The sequence below is a fragment of the Ursus arctos genome, unplaced genomic scaffold (assembly GCF_023065955.2).
Source record: "Ursus arctos isolate Adak ecotype North America unplaced genomic scaffold, UrsArc2.0 scaffold_33, whole genome shotgun sequence".
NCBI classification, from domain to species: Eukaryota; Metazoa; Chordata; class Mammalia; order Carnivora; family Ursidae; genus Ursus; species Ursus arctos.
Window position 1 is genome coordinate 28,332,545 of NW_026623019.1, and position 23,463 is coordinate 28,356,007.

General features: G+C 40.3%; 1 protein-coding gene across 1 annotated transcript; it reads left to right on the plus strand.

Annotated features, from left to right (window-relative positions):
* The first annotated feature begins 8,920 nt into the window (after window positions 1-8,920).
* Window positions 8,921-12,892, plus strand: LOC113269855 (spermatogenesis-associated protein 31A3-like). Its single transcript, XM_026518835.3, has one exon. The coding sequence runs from the start codon at window positions 8,921-8,923 to the stop codon at window positions 12,890-12,892; it is 3,972 nt and encodes a 1,323-aa protein (XP_026374620.3).
* Window positions 12,893-23,463: the final 10,571 nt, after the last annotated feature.

Consider the following 23,463-nt stretch of genomic DNA (forward strand, 5'->3'; position numbering starts at 1 on the left):
TTCTTTTCTTTCTTTCTTTCTTTTTTCCTTTCTTTTTCTTTGGAATTAGGCTTATAGTTTTTTTGTTTGTTTGTTTTGATTGCCTGTTTTTTTGTTTTGTTTTGTTTTTTTTAATTTTTCCTTTTCCTTTTTTCTTATTTTTGGATCAGGATTTTTTTTTCTTTTTCTCTCCTTTTTCCTCTTTCTTTTTCAGGCTTTTTTCCAACAAATAAATCAAAACACACCTCATAAAGTTCCAAAAACTCCCCACTGCACACGAGGAAGAACTCTGCAGAGAACTGACCAGTGGGAAAGAGCAGCCAAAATGCAATAGCAGAGTGCACACAGCATACACCAGAAACACTTCCTGAAGTGCCAGGCCCTGGACAGTGTATGACCGCTTTTAAATATAGCATTACTCTGAGTTGCAAGAAACATAACAAGCTTTCATAACAAGCAAAAGAAAGAAACTTAGCCAAAATTACAAGATGGAGGAATTCTCCCCAAAAGAAAGGTCAAGAAGATATCACAGCCAGGGACTTGCTCAAAGCAAATAAAAGCAACATATCTGAACAAGAACTTATATCAACAGCTATAAGACTACTAGCTAGTATTGAAAAAAACATAGAAGACACCAAAGAAACCCTTGCTGCAGAAATAAAACACCTAAAACTAGTCACATTGAAATAAAAAATGCTATAATGGAGATGCAAAACAGACTGGATATAATCACTTTGAGGATTGAAGAAGCAGAGTAGAGAACAGGTGATATAGAAGATAAAATTATGGAAAATAATGAAGATGAAAAGAAAAGGGAAAGAAAACTATTAGATCCTGAAGGTAGACCTAGGGAATTCAACAATTCTGTAAGGTGAAATAATGTTCATATCATGGTAGTCCTAGAAGAAGAAGGAGGGGAAAGGGGGCAGAGGTTTATTTGAACAAATTATACCTGATAAATTCCCTAATCTGGGGAAGGAAACAGGCATTCAAGGTCCAAGAAGCAAAGAGAACTCCCTTCAAAATCAACAAAAACAGGTCAACACCATGACATAACATAGTGAACCTTGCAAAATACAAAAAGAGAATTCTGAAAGCAGCTCGGAATGAAAGGTCCTTAGCCTACAAGTGTAGACACATAAGGTTAGCAGCAGACCTATCCATAAAACCTGGCAGGACAGAAAGAAGTTGATGGAAATAGTGAACGTGCTAAATGGGAGAAAAAACAGCCAAGAATACTTTATCTATCAAGGCTGTCACTCAGAATAGAAGGAGAGATAAAGTTTCCAAGATAAAGACTAAAAGTTCATAAAACCAGTCCTGGAGGAAATATTAAGGGGACCCTTTGAGTGGAAAGAGAGATCAAAGTAACAAAGACTAGAAAGGAACAGAGACATCTACAGGAATAGTGACTTTACAGGTAATAAAATGGCACTAAATTCATATCTTTCATTAACTACTCTGAATGTAAATGGACTACATGCTCCAATCAAAAGACATAGGGTATCAGAATGGATAAAAACAAAAATAAAAACAAAACAAGACCCATCAATATGCTGCTAAAAGAGATTCATTATATATATTTATTTACTATTTTTTATTTAAATTCAATTAGCCAACATATAGTCCTTCAGTAGGTTCTGATGTGTTCAATGATTCATTTGTTGTGTATAACACCAAGTGCTATCACATCATGTGCCCTCCTTAATGCCCATCACCCAGTTACCCCTTCCCCCCGCCCACCTCCCCTTCCGCAACCCTCAGTTCATTTCCCAGAGTCAAGAGTCTGTCATGGTTTGTCTCCCTCTCTGATTTCTTCCCATTGAGTTTTCCCTCCCTTTCCCTATGATCCTCTGCATTATTTCTTATCTTCCACAAATGAGTGAAACCCCATGATACTTGTTTTTCTCTGCCTGACTTGTTTCCCTCAGCATAATCTCCAGTTCCATCCATATCAATGCAAATAGTACGTATTCATCCTCTCTGATGGCTGCATAACATTCCATTGTATATATGAACCACATCTTATTTATTCATTCAACTGTTGAAGGACATCTCAACTCCTTCCACATTTTCGCTATTGTGGACATTGCTGCTATGAATATTGGGGTGCATGTGCCCCTTCTTTTCACTACAGCTGTATCTTTGGGTAAATACCTAGTAGTGCAATTGCTGGGTCATAGGATAGCTCAATTTTTAACTTTTTAAGGGACCTCCACACTGTTTTCCAAAGTGGCTGTACCAACTTGCATTCCCACCAACAGTGTAAGAGGGATCCACTTTCTCCAATTCCTCTCCAACATCTGTTGTTTCCTGCCTTGCCAATTTTTGCCATTTTAACTGGTGTAAGATGGTATCTCATTGTTTTGATTTGTATTGATTTGTATTTCCCAGATGACAAGTGATGTTGAGCATTTTTTCATGTGTCTGTTGGCCATTTGTATGTCTTGTTTGGAGAAGTGTTTGTTCATGTATTCTGTCCATTTCTTGACTGGACTATTTGTTTTTTGGGTGTTGAGTTTGATAAGTTCTTTATAGATTTTGGATACCAGCCCGTTACTTGATATGTCATTTGCAAATACAAAAGACTAATTTTAGACACAAAGACACCTCCAGATTGAAAGTGAGGGAATGGAGAACCATTTATCATGCTGATGGACATCAATCAACATGATACACTACATGAATAAAAGAAAGAATAAGAACCATATGATCCTCTCAATAGATGCAGAAAAAGCATTTGACAAAATACAGCATGTTTTCTTGATAAAAACCCTCAAAAAAGTAGAGATAGAGGGAACATACTTCAACATTATAAAGGCCATATACAAAAGACCCATAACTAATATCACTCTCACGGAGAAAAACTGAGAACTTTTCCCTTAAGGTCAGGAACCAGACAGGGATGTCTATTCTCGCCACTATCATTCATCATAGTACTAGAAGTCCTAACCTCAGCAATCAGACAAGAAAAAGAAATAAAAGACATCCCTATCTTCAAAGAAGAAGTCAAACGTTTTCTCTGTGCAGACAACATGATATTGTGTGTGGAAAACCTGAAAGACTCCACCAAAAATTTCTAGAACTGATAAAGGAATTTAGCAAAGTCACAGGATAAAAAAATCAACCCACAGAAGTCTGTTGCATTTCTATACATCAATAATGAAGCAGCAGAGAGAGAAATCAAGGAATCAATCCCATTTATAATTGCACTAAAAACAATAAGATACCTAGGAATAAACCTAACCAAAGACAAATAAGATTTGTACTGTGAAAACTACAGAATACTTATGAGGAAAATTGGGAAAGACCCAAGGAAATGGAAAAACATTCCCTGCTCATGAATTAGAAGAACAAATATTGTTAAAATGTCTATACCTCCCAAAGCAATCTACACATTCAATGCAATGCTTATCAAAATACCACCAGCATTTTTCGCAGAGCTGGAACAAATAATTCTGAAATTCGTATGGAAACAAAAAAGACCCCAAATAGCCAGAGGGATGCTGAAAAAGAAAACCAAAGCTGGAAGCATTACAATTCTGGATTTCAAGCTGTATTCCAAAGCTGTAATCATCAAAACAGACACTTAGATCAATGGAATAGAATAGAGAACCCAGAAATGGACCTTCAATGCTATGATCAACTAATCTTTGATAAAGCAGAAAAGAATATCCAAAAGAAAAAAGGCAGTCTCTTCAACAAATGGTGTTGGGAAAACTGGGCAACCACACACAGAAGAGTGAAACTGGACCACTTTCTTATGCCATACACAAAAATTAACTCCAAATGGATGAAAGACCTAAATGTGAGACAGGAATACGTCAACATCTTAGAGGAGAGCACAGGCAGCAACCTCTTTTACCTTGGCTGCAGCAACTTCTTGCTGGACACATCTACAAAGGCAAGGGAAACAAAAGCAAAATGAACGATTGAGACTTCATCAGGATAAAAAGCTTTTGCACAGCAAAAGAAACAATCAATAAAACTAAAAGGCACCCTACAGAATGAGAGAAGATACTTGCAAATGACATATCAGATAAAGGTCTGGTATCCACAATCTAAATAAAGAACTTCTCAAACTCAACACCCAAAAAAACAAATAATTCAGTCAAGAAATAGGTAGAAGACATGAACAGATATTTCTCCAAAGAAGACATCCATGGCAAACAGACACATGAAAAAATGCTCAATATCACTCATCAGCAGGGGAATACAAACCAAAACTACAACGAGATACTACATCATACCAATCAGAGTGGATAAAATTAACAACTCAGGAAACAACAGATGTTGGTGAGGATGAAGAAAAAGGGGTACCCTCTCACTGTTGATGGGAATGCAAAACGGTGCAGCGACTCTGGAAAACAGTATGGGGGTTCCTCAGAAAGTTCAAAATAGAACTGCCCTACAACCCAGCAATTGTACTACTAGATATTTATCCAAGGATATAAACATAGTGATTTGAACGAGCACATGCACCCCAATTTTATAGTAGCAATGTCCACAATAGGCAAAATATGGAAAGAGCTCAGATGTCCATCAACAGTTGAATGGATAAAGAAGAAGTAAATATATATATATTTATATATTCAAACATATATTTAAATATTTTTATATATGTTTATATATTTAAATATTTATATATTTTTATATATTTAAATATTTATATATTTTTCCCCAAGGGAAAATTTTTTAAATAATTTTTATTTTGTTATATTAGTCACCATACAGTACATCCCCAGTTTTTGATGCAATGTTCCATGATTCATTATTTGCATATAACACCCAGTGCACCATGCAATATGTGTCCTCCTTAATACCCATCACCGGCCTATCCCAACCTGCCACCCCCCTCCCCTCTGAAGCCCTCAGTTTGTTTCCCAGAGTCCACAGTCTCTCATGGTTCATTCCCCCTTCTGTTTACACCCCCTTCATTCTTCCCTTCCTTCTCCTACCAATCTTCCTATTTCTTATGTTCCATAAATGAGTGAAACCATATGATAATTGTCTTTCTCTGCTTGACTTTTTTCACTTAGCATAATCTCCTCCAGTCCTGTCCATGTTATATATATATATATTCACATATATTTAAATATTTATATATTTATATATATATTTAAATATTTATATAATATATATTTGTATAATATATATATATGTGCAACAGAATAGTACTCAGCTGTCAAAAAGAATGAAAATCTTGCCATTTTCAAGAACATGGATGGAACCAGACAGTATTACACTAAGTGAAATAAATCAGAGAAAGACAAATACCATATGATTTCACTCATATGTGGAATTTAAGAAACTAATCAGATGAACATAAGGAAAGGGAAGGAAATATAAGATAATAATAGAGAGAGAAGGAAACCATAAGAGACTCTTAACTATAGGGAGGAAACTGAGGGTTGCTGGAGGGAAGGTGGGTTGGGGGATGGTTTAATTGGGTGGTGGGCATTAAGGAGGGCAGTTGGTTAATGAGCACTGGATTTTACATGCAATTGATGAGTCACTAAATTTACCCAAGAACTAATAATACACTATATGTTAACTAACTTGAATTTAATTTTAAAAAAATGAATATATGGTAATTTTCCTGTATATTTGAATATCTTTCCAAGAAGGTTTTAATTCCTTTCATATTGAAAGGAAGGGTTTGCTTAAGTTTAAACTAGTCTCTTCAACAATGGTGTTAGGAAAATTGGATAGTCACATGCAGAAGAGTGAAACTGGGACACTTTCTTACACCACACACAAAAATATAAATATAAAAGAATCTCCTTATAGATTCCTAGCCCCTTCCCACCATGTGAGGACACAGTGAGAAGTTTCTGTCTATGAACCAGGAAGAGGGACTTCACCAGAAGTTGATCATGCTGGCACCTTGATCTTGGACTTCCCGGACTCCAGAATTGTGAGAAATAAATTTCTGTTACTGTTACATAATCCACCCTGTCTGTGGTATTTTGTTATAGAAACCCTAGTGGACTAAGACCACATGTTTCAAAACTTACCTGAAAAAAAGTTAAAACTAAGACAGAAATAAAATAAAAAGTCAGGTCAAGACAACATATGAAAAATGTTATCAGTAGAAAATCATGGATTCTTGGATTTGGAAATACTGGATTGGTTTGTGAAAGGATAAGTGTGTGTGTGTGTGTGTGTGTGTGTGTGTGTGTGTGTGTGTGTGTGTGTATCCGGCATGTCCCAAAAGTCTTTGTCCAGTTTAGAGCTTTACTAACTTCAGAATTATAAATGCTACAAACTTAAAAAAAAATCATTTGAAGTTTTATTTGTAAAACTAAAAGTTTATTTGCAAACTTTTGCACTTTGATTTATGAATTTTAAATAATGAATTATTTTATTTTGTGTGTGTCTTCCTGAAGATGAGACAAAACACAAATTTATAAAACTAAGTACAAAAGAAATTTAAATTATGTACCTGGGTTTATACAAGACAAAAACAAATGAGAAGCTGAAGTTGAAGACAGAGAAAATCCTGAGGGTAAAATTTCCTGGAAAATAGCCAGATTTCTAGGGTCAACATCAGATTTTCAAGAGCTATGAAATTGGTGGGCTTTAAGTCAAGATAGTTAGTGGACAAAGGGGACCAGGTAATATCTGAGTTCCAGATGGAACGAATGGAAAATTGGCTAGGGTCTCTCTGATGTACAAGGAGAGTTGGAAGGAGGAAATCTAGAAGGCCCAGGAAGGCGCAGGGTTCTGTGGGGCTGAATGGTGGGGGAGGGGTGGTGATCCAGCCTGCTCCTCTGACTGCTCCCTCCCCCATTCTCAGGAACCCTTTATGACAAGGCCAGGGCTCTGTGATGCAAGCCTGAGGCTCTGTCCCCAAGTGAACTCCCAGTGCTCAGTTAGTTGCCTGAGGGCAGCAGCATGATTTCAAAGATAGAGAATTTCTCTTCTCTGAGAAGCACTGTTATGACCTGGCTGAGCTCCAGTCCCCCCTCCTGGGTGATTGATACCATCTTTGCTTTCCTGTGTGGACTTGGGCTCTTTCTTCTGTTACTCCCCTGCTTTCAGAGTAATCCATCCTTATCACCAGCTAGGAAGTATAGAAACACCAGAAAGGTAAGGAAACTTTGGCTAAACCCCAACAGAGATTATCTCTTTTTTTCTTAGTCTTATATCCACTTTTCTTTTTTTTTTTTTTTAAAGATTTTATTTATTTATTCGACAGAGATAGAGACAGCCAGCGAGAGAGGGAACACAAGCAGGGGGAGTGGGAGAGGAAGAAGCAGGCTCATAGTGGAGGAGCCTGATGTGGGGCTCGATCCCATAATGCCGGGATCACGCCCTGAGCTGAAGGCAGATGCTTAACCGCTGTGCCACCCAGGCGCCCCTATATCCACTTTTCTAAATCACTTTTCTAAATCCTAAATCACTAAGAAACTTCTCAGATAGAAAGTCTCAGAATAGAACATCATCCTTCTGGGGACAAGCCAGGCCACTTGAGGGTTAGAAAGGGCACCGGATTCTATCCGAAGATCTTAGATCCAGAGTCCAGATGTGGTAGAGGGTTCCAGGGCAAGTCCCAAACATAGAAACCAGTGAGTAAGGACTGTATACTAAGAGTTCATCTTCTTTAGGAGGACAGACTCCTAAGCATTGTTTTCACCAGCCACTTTTCCCTTCCTGTGGCAAGTGTCTCAGGTAAGTTCTTCCTCTGTATCATGGCCTATCTGAGGGCAGTGCTGATACCTGGAGAGCCTCTAAAGCACTAGAATGGGGCTCTGAGCTTGGGAAACAGAGTCTTATCTGATGGAGCAGAGAAGGACCTGAGAATGTGTGTGTTTTTTGAGTAGAGGAACAGCGATGAAGGAAATCCCTAGTGATCTGACATAGAAAATCCATCTTTGCATTCTTCAAAGAAGAAAAATTAAAAATATTTTTATCCACTTTAAAAATGAGTAAAAGGGAAAAAATGAGTAAAAGGAAAGAAAACCACAGACCTCCATTAGATGTATACATACAGAATGTAGATGTTCATATTGTCCATGAAGAGTGAGCATTTGCAGACCATCTAGAGAGAACAGAGAATTGAGTCCCAGCCCCTCGTCTTTTCTTTTAGCATCAAGTGGAGCTGAGGAAGAGGAGCAGGAGTAAGAAGAAAAGCGGAGCTTTGAAAGGTAAGCTTATGTCATTTAGCCCTGTGTGCCCCAAGTTATCCTTCATCTTTCTTTCCCCTGAGGGTCCAGCACCATGGTCTCTGAGGATGCCAGGGGCAGAGACCAACCTTCAGGAAACAGAGCCCTTGGAGAGGCTCCTGGGAAGGAGATCAGATACTGTATTCTTCCCAGATTCTACGCTTGGAAAGAAGCTGATAGGGGCTGAAATGGGTGTTGGCTGGCAAGGACGTGTGGGCTGCAGTGGACCAGTAATGCCTGGATTAAGAGGTGGAACCTCCAGGTCCAACTGTAGATAAGTGGTTTAACTTTGCTCAGATTTCTTTGTGACCCCTATCCTTTCTCTCCAACTAGGCAGTTGTGAGGGCTCCAGGGGGTGATGGATGGGAGAGTGCTTTGTCATAGGCCATCATAGGCCTTCCCATCACTGTGAGGAATCATATGGCTTTGAGCACTGATGCTTGGGCTCCATAGTCTAATCACCCAACAGTCTCCCCCTAAAGGGACATTGCACTCAGCCTTCTGTAAGACCCTCAAGCCCTTATTTTCACCACCGTAACCCAGTTTCCTGATTTCCAGCTTGCAGAAATTGCCTGAAAGAACTGGAGGGAGCTCGCAGCCTGATTTCACTTTTGCAAAGGTAAAGAATCTTTCCCCTTCTCCTTGACCCACCTACGTCTGGGAGCCTATGATGTGACCCTGGAGCCACAGGGAGCCCTGGGAGGGGGAACCACAGGTACAAGGTGTGGCTAAAGCTCTGGGGTTAGGAATAGCAGGGACAGTGTGAAGTCAGCATGGAGGCTGTGGAGGGCTGTGGGTCTCAGGCGTTTACCTCCGCCCAACCTGCCCTGCCCTCCTTGCCCTGTCAGCTTCTAGCTGCAGCTTGTGCCTCCTGTCTCTGCAGCTGCCTGGGGAGGCTCCCTGACAAGGGTGGCTTTCATCAGCTCTTATGTCAAGATCCCCCGGGTGAGGTGTACAAATCAGCGCCTGCTGGAGCCCACCAGCCATGCGGGGAGCCTGTGGATGCTGCTACTCCTGCCATGTCCTTGCTGGCTACCCCAGTTCCTCTGACTCAGCGTCCTCTACTTCTTAGCCCAAAGACCTCTTCAGTTTCTGTTCACTCCCACTCATCCCTGAGTGCCTCTTGGCCACCAGAGCCTTTTCTTCCCCTAGGCAGCCTTTTACCACAGCCACTTGCTCTTTCCCCTCCCCCTCCATGTCCCCTTAATTCAGAGGCCTGCCCTCCACCTCTCACAGCCTCTTCTGCTCCACAACCTCCAGACTCCATTCTGACTCTTCCTCAGTGTGACTCAATGGCACTCCCACTGGGCACCATTACACAGAGGTCATCTCATACCCCATGGTCAGCTTCTCCTATCCCAGCCACCTCAGGCCTTGGCCACTCAAGCTGTCCCATTTCAGCCCTGTCCTGGTGGCACACTGCTGCCAAAGCCTTGTGCCTCTCAACCTCATCAAATTATGAGTCTCAGCAAGAACACCTTTCCCACCACTCCCCAGAGGCCTCATTCTGGGGAAGCCCTACTGACAGACAAGTAGGAGTTACTAGCCCCTCTTTGCTCAGCTCTGATGACCAGAAGTTCCTGGAGATTCAAGTCACAAAGGGAGTCAAGATCAACATTTGGAAAGAAAAAGAAAAAGATGGATCATATCCAAAACAAATGAGCCCAGACTACAACCTGAATTCTTTGGGGAATATGTTGAAATCACTGGGTGCTGAGCAGAAAACCACAAGCTCCCAACACTTCTGGAGCACAAAAGGCAAACCAGAGCAGTTGCCTGGTCCTCAGCAGCTCTCATATCCTAAGGTTTTGGGGCACCATCTACAGCAGAAATATAACCAGCTTTTTTGGGGTCTCCCCACTCTACACAGTGAATCTCTGGTGGCTACTGCCTGGATTTCTGAGAGCTCTTCAGCACTACAGTCTCCTTCTTTCTTATTCAATGGAATCCCAAGTGCCTGCCCAGTTCAACTGCAGGCTAAACTATCTCCACTGCTTTCCCAGTCCAAGCCCCTGTCCCAACTGCAGTTCCAATCTCAACCCTTGATTTCAACCATACCTCAATTCCAACCCCCACCTCTGGCTCAGATCCTGACCCAGGATCATTTCCAATCCTCTCTTCCAATCCTATCACCTTCTTCCTCATCCCAGATTAGGGCCTGTCAAATATCTTGCCCTACAGCACAGGATAAGTCACAATTTCTCATTCCAACTGAGATTCAACATCCAGAATGGCCTTTGTTGCAGGAACAACTAGAAAGTGGGGCTTTATCCTCTGTAACCAAAAGATCTCAAGAAGTCTTTAGTGTTTTCACATCCAACCTTCCTGAGGACAGCTGGGTGGTCTCCATCCTTCCTGACAATTTTCCAATCAGTCCTGAGCTCCGTAAACAACTGGAGCAACACCTACAAAAGTGGCTCATTCAACACCGTTGGGAGCTGCCCCGTAAGATCCAAGAGTCTCTGGAACTAGGGCAGCTTCAGGGTGAATTACCAGGGACATGTCGGGCAAAGGGTAAGCATGGACCCTCACGGCCCTCTGCATTTGCAGGTAAAAGCAGCAAGGGTGCACAGAAAGTGGAGTTCCAACTAAGCCAGGGCAAGGGCAAAGGCCTGGGGTATATTTTGGGGAAGGTCCCAAAAGATCTCTCTAGGGCCTCAGAGAATTCCCTAGTGAGATTTCAGGGAGTGGGCTCTGAGGAGTCAGAAAGTGACTTGGGACTGTCAAAGAGTGACTCAGGAAGTGATTTACTAAGGAGCTTAGATAAGAATCTAGAAAACATCTTGAAAGGCCATTTGGACAGGAAGTCGGGGCAGATCAGTGAGTGTGTGCCTGTGAATGTGCACCAATCCTGTCTTGCTATAAACCACGCTTTTCCCAAGTCCAACACTGACATGGAAATCAGAAACCTAGGAATCTTGAAGGTTTGGGAACCATATGTGAACACCTCCCACAGGGTTTTCTTCCTCAATCCAGACATTCAAGAAGTGCTAGAAGCACATATTATAAGGTTTTGGGTGAGGCACAAGTGGGGTCTACCCCTCAAGATTCTCAAACTCATAAATCTCTTTAAGTTGAAAAAAGTTCAACCCTTGCCCATTTTGCAGTTTGCCTCTACCCCCTCAGCCACCTGTGTGTCTGGGGCCCCCTCAACAGTCAAGTTTGCTGAATTCCTGGGAAAACCTCCTCAGGCATGTCTGGGAAAGAAGGTAAAAACAGAAGAGTCAGTTTCCACCCTGGAAAGGCCTCTCTTTGCTCCTTCATCTGTGTATAAGGAATTCCAGAGGGCGCTGGGAAGGACTCCATCTGGTGACAACCAGGGGCCCTTAAAAGCCTCTCTGATTGGACAGGAGGACAGGCCACTTCCTCAGTCCCCCACACTCAACTTCGTGGGCAAAACTCGGCAGAGTGGTTCTGCGGAATGCATTGAGAAGAGCAGCCTAGAGTTGAGTCCCAGTTCAGCAATGGCCAGGAATAAGCCAAGAGAGGAGAGTGCAGATTGGGCCTCACAAGACCGCTGCCATAAGGTAGCAATGCTGGAGATGAACTTAGGATCCCCATGTTTTAGTGCTGAAAAGGACAGGGAGGCAGTGGAACCAATGTGGTTGGGAAACAATATGGGGAGTTTAGAGACCAATAAAAAACTTTCTAGAATGTCTGTTTTCCAAGATCCTGGAGAGTCATGCCTTAATGCAGAGGTTGGTGAATTTAAGTCCAAAATGAAGACAACGTCAGAGAACAAGCCTCAAAGCAGTTCTGCACACATGCTCCTTGCTGCAGACAACTTGGCTTCTCCGGTGCTGCACTGTCATCCCCAGAGAGTGCCTACTGGAGACAAGGTAGCTTCCCAGATGCTATATGGCTTCACAGCAGACCAAAGGAGCTGTCTAAGGCAGCAAGAGCCCATGATCTCTAAACTTCAGGACTCATGGAAGGGCCAGAGCAAGATGACTGTCCCTATTTATAAGAGAGAGGACTATAAGAGGCTCAACTCAGGAAGGAATGAAGAACAGTTTGAGGAATTGAGGACCTCTCAAGCTGAGTGTATGAGTCACCCTGTCCCAGTTGGGGGAACAGTAGATTCTGTTAGGCGCAGATACATCCAGCTCCTGCCAGAGAAGAAACAGGGTTCTCCCGAAAGCCTCTTCAAAAAAAGGATGAGGCGCTTTTTTCAATGGATTTTCCCCAATAAAAAAGTCAAAGGTCAGAATGTTCTACAAAAATGTAAACCTATAATAGCCTCTGCCCAGAGCCAAGGACCAGTCAAAAGCAGATCAGTTATGGCCAGTGAGACTCCTGAGGCTCAGGCACTCATGACAACTGTTGGACAGATTCTAGAGGAGAAAATGGCAATTCACCATGGACTTCATGCCACAAAGTTAAACGAGCACAAACAGGAACTCCAAGCACCAGTACGTGGGTGTTTTTGTTACCACAGACTTCCCTTCTACCCAGAGCAAGGGAGAATAATGAGTTATACAGCCCACAGTCACCAAGCCACCTCCAAGGACCAGAGTAGCTCTACCAGGGAAAGGCAGGTCAGACATCGACAGTCCTTGAAAAGTGTAAGATTCAAGGATGAGCAGCTGGGCCTGAAACATCTCCCATCCCCTCCTCCCAAGAAGACTTTGTCTCCAGTCGGTCCCTGCCAGTATGGGCCAAAGATGCCAGGTGTCCCAGGCCACCATCAACACTGCCCACGGCACTGTCTTCTTCAGGGAGGGATCTTGTCTAATCAACCATAAAATGCTTCTTTAGTCTTTCCTAGTAGGAAAACATGTCTCCAAGAAAAAAAATTAGTCCATGTGGAGAAAACTTTTTCTCTTTAGCACATCCAAATACTTAATATTCCCCAATATATATGTTTTCCCCCCATAAAAGGATAGTATGATTGCTTTTGTTTGTGCTATGCTTGGTATATGCTTTGAGTTCTAGAAGGGAGGGGCTTGGAGGGTGTTTGGCAGTGGGCATTGTAGGCTTGCTCCTTATCCTGAATCTTTTCATTGTTTTCATGATACTGTCATTATACAAATAAAAACTACTCTAAAAAGATGAGAAATACCTATGAAGACCTTACCCCCAAATCTGGTTGAACTTGTCTTTCTCCCGCTTCCGCTCTACAGCTGTTGGGGTTAAGTTCACAGAGGCATCACAAGGCTGGACATTCCCACTCAGGCTCCAGGAAGTGTCAGAACCAAGTGGGTCAAAGTTTGGAAGAGGGTGCTGGGCCTTAAGTTCAGAAGCAGAAGAAATCTTTTCCCAGATCTCTTGGTGAAGAATAGATGCTACTTGCCCTTGAGAACCCCTTCTCTCTCTCATGAAGAGCTGGGGTTGAGATAGGCCCTATGAAACCCTCTTAGCTTAGCTTTAATGAAATGTACAGTGTCACCCTCTTCCACCCCTGCCTTTCCTAAACTTCTAGTGATGGGGATGGCACTTCCAGCTCTGTGTGTGTGAAAGTGGGGGAACAGCAGGGGGTTGCTGAGGGTTGTATTCACCTCTACCTAAATGAATATTCAAGAGTCACATACTTTCCTTCTATGTTAACCCCAGAGGAAGAGTTCTGGATCAATGGAACAGGAGTATACCTGTGTGTAGTAACTATCTGATGGTTGAACGCTTGAACTTAGAATGGGATGTGGGAGACAAATTGAAAAAGTTGGATCCAAATAAGAAGGCAAAGTGGCACATGGTGCCCATAAATGTGCAGTGAATGAAGAGCCCCCTGATATCCCATCTACAGGCCTGGAGGAAAGAAAAAGTTAAGGGCCCAGTGGTTCATGATACCCCATCAGGGTCTCCACCCTGCTCCAGCTCTAAGATCACACACCTAGAGAAGCCAGCTTTATGTCCAAAACAGATGGTCCAACTTGTAGAAGTAAAGCAAATCAGGGAAGGTTAATCTCTTAATAATAAATTTAATAAGCTTACACATTATCACCTCTTGAATTCTAGAATGGATGACTTAATAATAGGCGACAAAGCTAGGACTAGGGAAACTTGGGATGTGACTCCCAGTCTATTGACCTTTACTTAAACACATGGCCCAAGGACTGCTTCTCAAGAAGAGGTGGGGACTAAAAAGACCCAGAAACTGGCCTGCAGTCATGTCTGGCTCCCAGTTCTTCCTTACTCCAGAGCCCAGCAGATGAAGCCATCAGACAGGATTTATCAAAGGGGGTTGGAGAAAACATGGAAGTGACCCGTTCAAAATGGGAGATGCAGTCCAGGAGTAGTCTGCTGTTCTCTCCACTTCTAGCACAGCCTTCCTCCTTCTCTGGCCTCTACCCTTTTGGGAAACAGGGGACTGAACAACTTCTCTAGTTATTCTGTGCTTTGTGCCACACGTGGTACACAGTGCGCATAGCTGCAGGGGGCATTATTCCCAGGGTAGAGAGTCTTGCTCCAGGATATGCCCCTGATCCAGAGGACAATAGGAATGGGCCCTATCCTCCATGCCTGTCAGGATGCCCAACATTTGGGACTGGGACCTGGGGTGGAGGATCAGATTGGGTATAGGTCTGCTTGTGTCACTGGTTTCTCCCTGGAATCAGGTCTTGCCTTTGGGCCCCAATTCCTGAGGCAGCCTCCAAAGTGGGTCCAGCAGTGAAAATGGAGCCAAGACCTGTGGGAAGGGATTGGCCCCAACACAGAGAGTACCCTGAGGCCCTTGGGAGCTTAGGAGAGGGTGGCATGGAGTGGGGACCTTGAGCCTGGCTGCTGCTAGGTCCTCTAGAGGCACTGAGAGGTGAGTTCTGGGACTGGAATATGGGCTAGAGGTGGACCCCATGGCCTCTGCCAAAAGAAGTACCAAAGACAGGGATGCTGATGGAACAACAAAAAAAGAAACAAGTACCTTTGCCCTTCTGCTGCTCAGATTTCCATAAGGTGCAGTAAGGCCAGAAATGGAGACATACACAGAGACCCTTCACACAGAGACAACACACAGAGACACCTCCCAACAGAGATAACCCAGAGACAAGTCTCAACAGAGACCTCTCACACAGACACCTTCCACAGTGCCTATCACATTGCCCCACAGAGACTTCACACTGAGACGTCACATAGGGAACTCATGTTGCCCCATAGATCCTCAGACAGAAATCTAGCACAGATTTCAGAGATTTTCCAGAGACCTGACAGCAAGCCTTTCAGAGACCTCATGTAACCTCAGAGAGACCTCACATAGAAACCTCACAGACAGACTTCATCTACAGACAGTACACAGAGATCTTGCACTGACTCACAGAGACTTCACACTGATCTTACATAGATACCCCACAGAGACTGACACAAAGACCTCACAGAGACCTCACATCCATTTTTCAGGATCCCAAGCAGGCACCCATTGACAAGTCCTGCTTGGTGAATATGAAACCACTTAGCAAACTGGCAGCACAAGAGGGATTGTCAGTTGTGCCCCCTTAAGAGCCTTAAAACACTCAGACATTGTCAGCATTGCACTAAATGGGGTTCTACGCTTGGGGAAATGCTTGGGAATTTTTGTTCTTTTGTCATATTATTGCATCTGAACAAAAAATCACCCATTCTACATGTGGATTTGCAAAATTAATCTCTACAGGTGTTCATTAACTTGAGAATCGCACATTTTAAACACAACTAAAATAGACTCCAGTGAGAGAAAATATCTTATTTGTCCAGTTTTAGTTATTATCCAGCTAAATGGTGTCACTGTCATTTTTTTTTTTTATTCTCTTGGGGACAAGGCCTGAAGTAGAAATGACTTTCTTATTTACTTTGGAAACATAATAAAGACCTGCAACAAATGGATTCTAGAAATGAAATAAACCAGAAAAGAGGCATCTGGACTCACACTTGCCTCCCAGAGCTCTGTGTAACTAGAACATTATTTTGCACTTAACAGTTTGTGGGGTTTTATTTTTTAACAAGCTAACAATTGTGACGATTTTTCACAAATAAGTCCAATTTTTGGTAATATTTCTATTATATCATCTGGCAAAATTATATTTCTGAATATTATTTTATTCCTTCAAATGTAGTACCCTGAAATGGTATTATTATACGTGTTTTTAGGATATGGCACAGTCCTAATGTTCAGTTAACACAGTTAAAAGGACAAGCTATTACAAAGGATTTATTTTTAATTTTATGAAATGCACATTTACTAAGATAGGCAGTCAAGATCCACTTTATATTATTACAGGGCTAAAAGAGAACACATTGCTTAAAATGAATTTGATATATTACAAAAGATATGTATTTTTGAGATATACAGATGGCCTAATAAAATTACTGAGAAAGGGATATATTGACATCTGAATTGATTTAGTCTTTTAGTCAATATTTGTATTATAATGGCTAATGAAAAGTATCACTTATTAAATATATCCAGCACTTTCTAAAAGTGCATTACAATGAGACTACCTATTTCTCACTGCTCATATGCAATCTATTGTCCTTGCCTTGATAAAGTTTCAATGACCACTGTCAAGCATGTATCACTGGTTAAGTCTCACAGACTTTACATTGGGATGATGACATCATAGTTCTTTTTCTAAAAGGGGCAGGGCTGACACAAGAGCTCTTTGGCTTATTTCACCAAGAAATTCACTTTTTCTTTATAATTAAACAATTTATAACTATTAATTTTTCAACTTTATTCCTTTATGATATCACTGAATCATAAAATGATGGAATATGGTCATGGATGTCATCTAATATTCTATCAGATCATTTTTATTTTTATTTTTATTTTTTAAAGATTTTATTTATTTATTTGACAGAGAGAGAGACAGCCAGCGAGAGAGGGAACACAGGCAGGGGGAGTAGGAGAGGAAGAAGCAGGCTCCCAGTGGAAGAGCCTGATGTGGGGCTCGATCCCAGGACCCTGGGATCACGCCCCGAGCCGAAGGCAGACGGTTAACGACTGAGCCACCCAGGCGCCCCTATCAGATCATTTTTATAGTGTAAATTATGAAGATAAATTTATTGATCAGAACAAAATGAGTTCAATTAGGAGAAGTTTATTCAGAAAAGTATCTTTTTCAAATTGACTATTTTAACAGTGTTAAAATAAGTGATTATTCTTTAGTTTTTTGAATTAAAGTTGCTCAGTGTGGCCAGAAAGTCTGGAAACATGGGAAATGTCCATAATAAGTTTATTGCTATAACATTTTGAATGTGTTGCTCTTCACTAGTAATTCACTGTTCAATAACCTGTGCTAAATTACAATGAACAATATGCATTAAAGAAACACTTGCATCAATCATTACACATTCATCTGTCATACGTTGCTTTAGATTTATGTAATTTTCATGGAATAAACTTGCACATTTTCCTAAGAATAAGAAATCGAGGGGGGTAAATCTATTTAAAATATATCAGTTTTTCCAAACGCTATGGCCATCTTTTATTTTTAGTAAGATTCACCTATCTTAAAATTTTAAAAAAGATTTACTGTTTACATATTTCCAGAAGAAATGGATATCAAAAATTAGAGAAAACAAAAACAGATCCCTTTTGTATTCAAAAAGTTTTACATCGAAATATTTTGCTGAAAATGAAGTGATTCTTAATCTACAGATGAAATACTTTTTATGTGATACTTAAGATACATTATAAATTTGGATTTAAAATAAATTTTTATTTAAAACTAGCGTCATGCTGATTCCAATAAATCAGTCACTCTGGAACACAGTGTGCAATTACATGATGATTTCTTAATACTTCAAGGAATAAAGATCTTTTCCAAAGTAGTCATTCTACAATGCTAACCCCGAACAGCGATTCCTCTTGATAGATTATGTTTTTAGTTTCATACATTTCCTAACGAACTACTAGATACACATTTTTGGAAGTGTTCCCAAATACATACTGCTACGATGTTGAGCTCACACCACAGGCACAATAGGGAACATACAGATGTGGGTGATCCAGGGGCTTCATAACTGCTGCCTTTTATTTGAGGCCAATTCATAGTCATTTCTGGCACAAGACTGATCTTTCACTGTGTCCCTGGCCACGTGGACTGCTGCGTTTCCCAAACAGCTGCCAGTCGCCTGCCTTACTCAGTATGCTGCTGCGCCCCCTCTTGGCCTGCGCCGGTCAGGCATCACCGGCTGTGGTCACCCGAAGAACCCATTTTCCCAGGTACTTGCACTCTGTGCTCTGCACAGACACGTTGTACCACAGATGTGCAAGTGGCGCTGATGAAACTTCCAGAAAACTGTCAAATAATGCATACAGACACAATAGAGGAGGATTTAGAAAGAGCTAACATCTTTTTTTTTGGAAATGTGGATTGCAGCTCTTTGGTTCTAAGCATTTTTGTGTGTTAGCTGGCCCCCTGGATCTGGAGAAATACAGCTGATTTTAGTTTCTCACCCTCATTCACTGTAGTGACATCTGCAGCTCTTCACCGAGTCTGGAACCAGGAACAGAAAGCATCTGCTCCCTGTGATTTCACAATCTTTACCATGTGTTTTCAATGGTAAACTAAAACTCAGCCATCCTCAGTTCAGGTATTTCTGATGCTCCAGGACAAAGATCACTGAACTTTTTATTTCCACCACAATTCTATACTAGTAACACTTTACATAACTATTTATTGTGTCAATAAACTTATTTTCTACAGTCCATAAATTTATTTTTTTAGAATGTGGCCCCTGGACTCCACCACCTAGTAGGTCTGTTACTTGGACAAGTTATTTATTGTCTAGATTGACAAACTTTATAAAATTGTATTTATTTCATAACATTTTAATTTATAAAATGTTATTTTCTTATTTTATGAAATTGGTAAATCTAGGGATTTAATCTCAGTTGTTTTTTTTTCTTTTTTCTTTTTTTTTTTTTTAAAGATTTATTTATTTATTTGACAGAGATAGAGACAGCCAGCGAGAGAGGGAACACAGGGGGAGTGGGAGAGGAAGAAGCAGGCTCATAGTGGAGGAGCCTGACGTGGGGCTCGATCCCAGAATGCCGGGATCATGCCCTGAGCTGAAGGCAGACGCTTAACCGCTGTACCACCCAGGCGCCCCGTTTTTTTTTTTTCTTAATATTGGTACTTAACCTAAAATATTTACTAATTTTCCTTTTTAATATATATCAGAAAATATTAAGAATTTAGCTGTGAAGGTACCAATATATTTGTTGGGCTTTTGTCACTTTGTGTAGTTATTTTTGTATCAAATCTCTATTATTGCACAGCATAAAAGAAGGTTTGTTCCTTGGAAACCATTAGCCTTAAGGACTTACTAGGTTAAATCTTAGCATGTTAGATCTGAGGGTCACCTTACCTTTTTTTAAAGATGTCTTTCATGGGTTAAGAAAAAGTCTTAAAGGCTGGTAAGGATGTGAAACAATTAGAACTCTCATGTGTTGCTGATGAAAATGTAAAATGGTGTACTGCCATATGATTTCACTCACATGTGGAATTTAAGAAACGGAGGAAAAAAGAGAAAATGGACTCAAACATAGAGAACAAACTGGTGGTTACCACAGGGGAGGTGGGCAGAGGTATGGGTGAAATAGGTGAAGGGAATTGAGAGTACACTTTTCGTGATAAGTAGTGAATAATGTAGAGAATTGTCAAATCACTGTTTGGTACACCTGAAACTAACATAACATTGTATGTTAATTATACTGAGATTTAAAAATAATAATTAATTTTCAAAAAGTGATGTACCTCTTTTGAAGACAGTTTCGCATTGATTTACCATACAATCCAAATATTTCACTCCTAGTAATTTACACAAGAGAAATAAAAACATATGTCCACACAAAATTTGTATGTGACAAATGTCTATAAAAACAACTTCATTCATAGTTGTCCCAAAATGGCAACAACTCAAATGTCCATTAACAAATGAATGAATAAATACATTTTGGTATACCCATACCACTGCTTAGCAATCAAAGGGAATGAAATACTAATATACACAACAACATGGGTGAATCTCAAAAGATGCTGAGTGAAAGAAAACAGGCACTGAGTACACACTATAAGATTTTATTTACATAAAATTTGAGAATAGTTAAATTGCAATCACTGAAAGCAAATCATTGGTTTGCTTTTATAGGGAGGTGAGGATTGGCCACGAAGGGGTTTGGGGGAACATTCTGAGTAATGAAAATTTTCTATATCATGACTATGGTAGTGTGTACACAACTGTATACATTTGTCAAAATTCATCTATACTATGCATGAGTGTTAAGATATGAGTGCTTTTGGGGCGCCTGGGTGGCACAGCGGTTAAGCGTCTGCCTTCGGCTCAGGGCGTGATCCCGGCGTTATGGGATCGAGCCCCACATCAGGCTCCTCTGCTATGAGCCTGCTTCTTCCTCTCCCACTCCCCCTGCCTGTGTTCCTTCTCTCGCTGCTATCTCTATCTCTGTCAAATAAATAAATAAAATCTTAAAAAAAAAAAAGACATGAGTGCTTTTACCTTTACTTAAGTTATACCCCAATAAAATTAATTTAAAAATAAATATATGTTATGTTTGACATATATGTGTCTATATGCATTACATATATATTATGACAATGGAATGGAATAATGTTCTTAGTGGTTAAATTGCCTCTTAGTCAACATCCAGAATGCTAAATATCCATATCTTTTTTCTTATTTTTTCTTTCTCTAACCTTTTATAGAAGTATCATTTTTAATAGAGCCACATCAACATTATTGATTAAATTTGCAATAGTTTGAAAACACCGAAGACATTCCCTTTAAAAATATAAACAAAAGCTTCTTCCATCTCATCTCTAGATCTTTTTATTCTTATGCCAAGTTCTTTATACTAATTGATCAACTCAGTTATGTATTCATTTACTTTTTCACAAGTGCTTCTGCTAGTTCTATGTTAGGTACATGACCTTAAACAAAATAAACATGGCCCCTGCTTTCACTGAGTTTACAGTCTATGTGATGACCGTCAGAACACAAGTATACAAACACAAATAGGAAATAATTTTAAAGTCTTACAGATTTGAAGTCAATAGAAAAGACTGAAAAAGAAACTGGCCTCCTTTTGATGAAGTCAGAGAAGGTTTCTCTGTAACCTCTGGAGGGTAAAAGCTGTATCTTTTCCTTCTACCTTTTCCCTCCTTGCTGACCACAACAAAATGCTGACAACAGAATTTGCAATCAATAAGTTACTTTACAAATTGATTTAAAAATATAAAGCAAATATATATGCATTAAAGTATGGAAGGGCATACATTTGAAACATGAAAACTAGTACCTGATGGAAATATTACACAATTGAGGAATATAAAACTAATTATATAATAAGAAAATTAAAAATTTCAGGCTGAATAGAGAATAAACTAAGAAAACAATAGCATGTATAATAGCTAAATATGTTGGCATTTGAGTGTGAGATTAAAAAAAAAAAACAGATGAAAAGAGGAAGGAACAGGAACCATAACCAAGAACTGAAGGACAGATAGGAAAGGTGGCCTTTTGTATTTGCAGCAAGTATCAGTTTTGGAACCAGATATTGTTGCACTGTATTAGTTCTGTTCAAAGTACTAGGATGAGTCCCCCTCATAGTTTGGGGTAATGCTTTACTCATAGTCTATCTTTCATGTATTTGCCTAAACTCCTCTAGAAACAGTGGGACTTGCTCCTCATGTGATCTTCTGATGTGTTTTAAACAGCACAGGAGTACATTTTAATTTTACATCTAAAGCCTCTGGGCTTTAATTGCTTAACTATTTCATTATTTAATATGTGTGTATTCTATGAACCATGAGAGACTGTGGACTCTGGGAAACAAACTGAGGGCTTCGGGGGGTGGGGGAATGGGATAGGCTGGTGATGGGTAGTAAGGAGGGCACGTATTGCATGGTGCACTGGGTGTTATACGCAACTAATGAATCATCGAACTTTACATCAGAAACCAGGGATGTACTGTATGGTGACTAACATAATAAAAAATTATTTAAAAAAAGACTCTTTGTCTTTCCTCCTCACTCTGCCCCTCCCCCCATTCTCTCTCTCTCTCAAAAAAGAAGATGAAGAAGAAGAAAAGAAAACACAATAGAAGAGAAATAAAATATCTCTCTTGTCTAGAATAGAGAAGAATATTTATGACTATATATGGTATATGAACCCTGAATAAATTTTGCCTTAATTCTTCGTGTTACAGATATAAATTACAAAGAACTGCTTACACCATCTGTCTCAAGTTTGTCCAGAGGTTGACATGAGAAGTATATAACAATCTAAAAATATATTTATTAGCAAATTAAAAATTCATTCAAACTTTAATGGTAGAAAAACTTGCGCAGCTCTCAGTGTAAGAAAGGGGAGGGTGAGAAAGAGCTGAAGGAAATGTCATGGAACTAAAGCTTAAGATCACCTACTTAAAATACTTTAAAACTTAATAAAATGCAAAGAGAGGGAAGATGATTCTCGATGTCAGAACAGTGTGAAGTCAGCAAATATAACAAGTAGTTCCCCCCTCATAGGTGTTGGTCTTGACAAGTTGCAATTTTGAAGAAAACACATTTGAGAAAAATTTACTCTACACTTAGAAAAATGGAGTCACAGATTTTAGGTTTTCTGAATCCTTTAAAAGTACTTATTGTTCCTTTCCAAGAAGGGACTTCCAAACTCCCCCAGAGTAAAACAGCAGTTGCCTCCTGTGCATTTTTTTCTATCATTGAGCATACCTAAGAACAAGTGCATGATGTAAGCTCCTATCTGAATAATGTGCTCAGGGTTGTCCCGGAGGCACTACATGGTTCTCATTTGCATGTGAAAGCTTTTCTTATTAATATTATTAACAATCAATCGCTTTATGAAGGAATGTTCTTGGTGTCTGAAAATGCCCTTTGGTATCTTGACTTTTGGAATTTAATCTCTATTTCTCTTTTTTAAATTAATATATTTGTAGAATACTATTGGTAATCTTCTTTTGAAAAGAAAATTGAGCATCTTTCAGCTTTGGGGCTTAAGTGTGCCCACAAAAACAGGAGGCAAAGCACTTCCACAGAAAACTAAATTATGTGTGCAGTGACAGTGCACCCCAATGCAGACAGTTGAGAATTATCAATAGAAACCTGCTCACCCCAGTCACTGACTGCGGTAATGGTCCTGACAACCCCAGTGTCATGAATAATGAAGTGACAGCCACAGCTCAGCTGGGCCTACAGCAGGAAATGGCTCTTTGTATGAACAAAACAGGCTTAACTGTACTCAGCATTTTAAAAGTCTTCTGGGAAAATACTCCTATTCACCTACAGGAGCTGGTGGGCATGTTTGCAGGATTACTGAGGCTTTTCCACACTCCCCAACGGTCAAGAAAATGTCTGGAGAAGAGGTT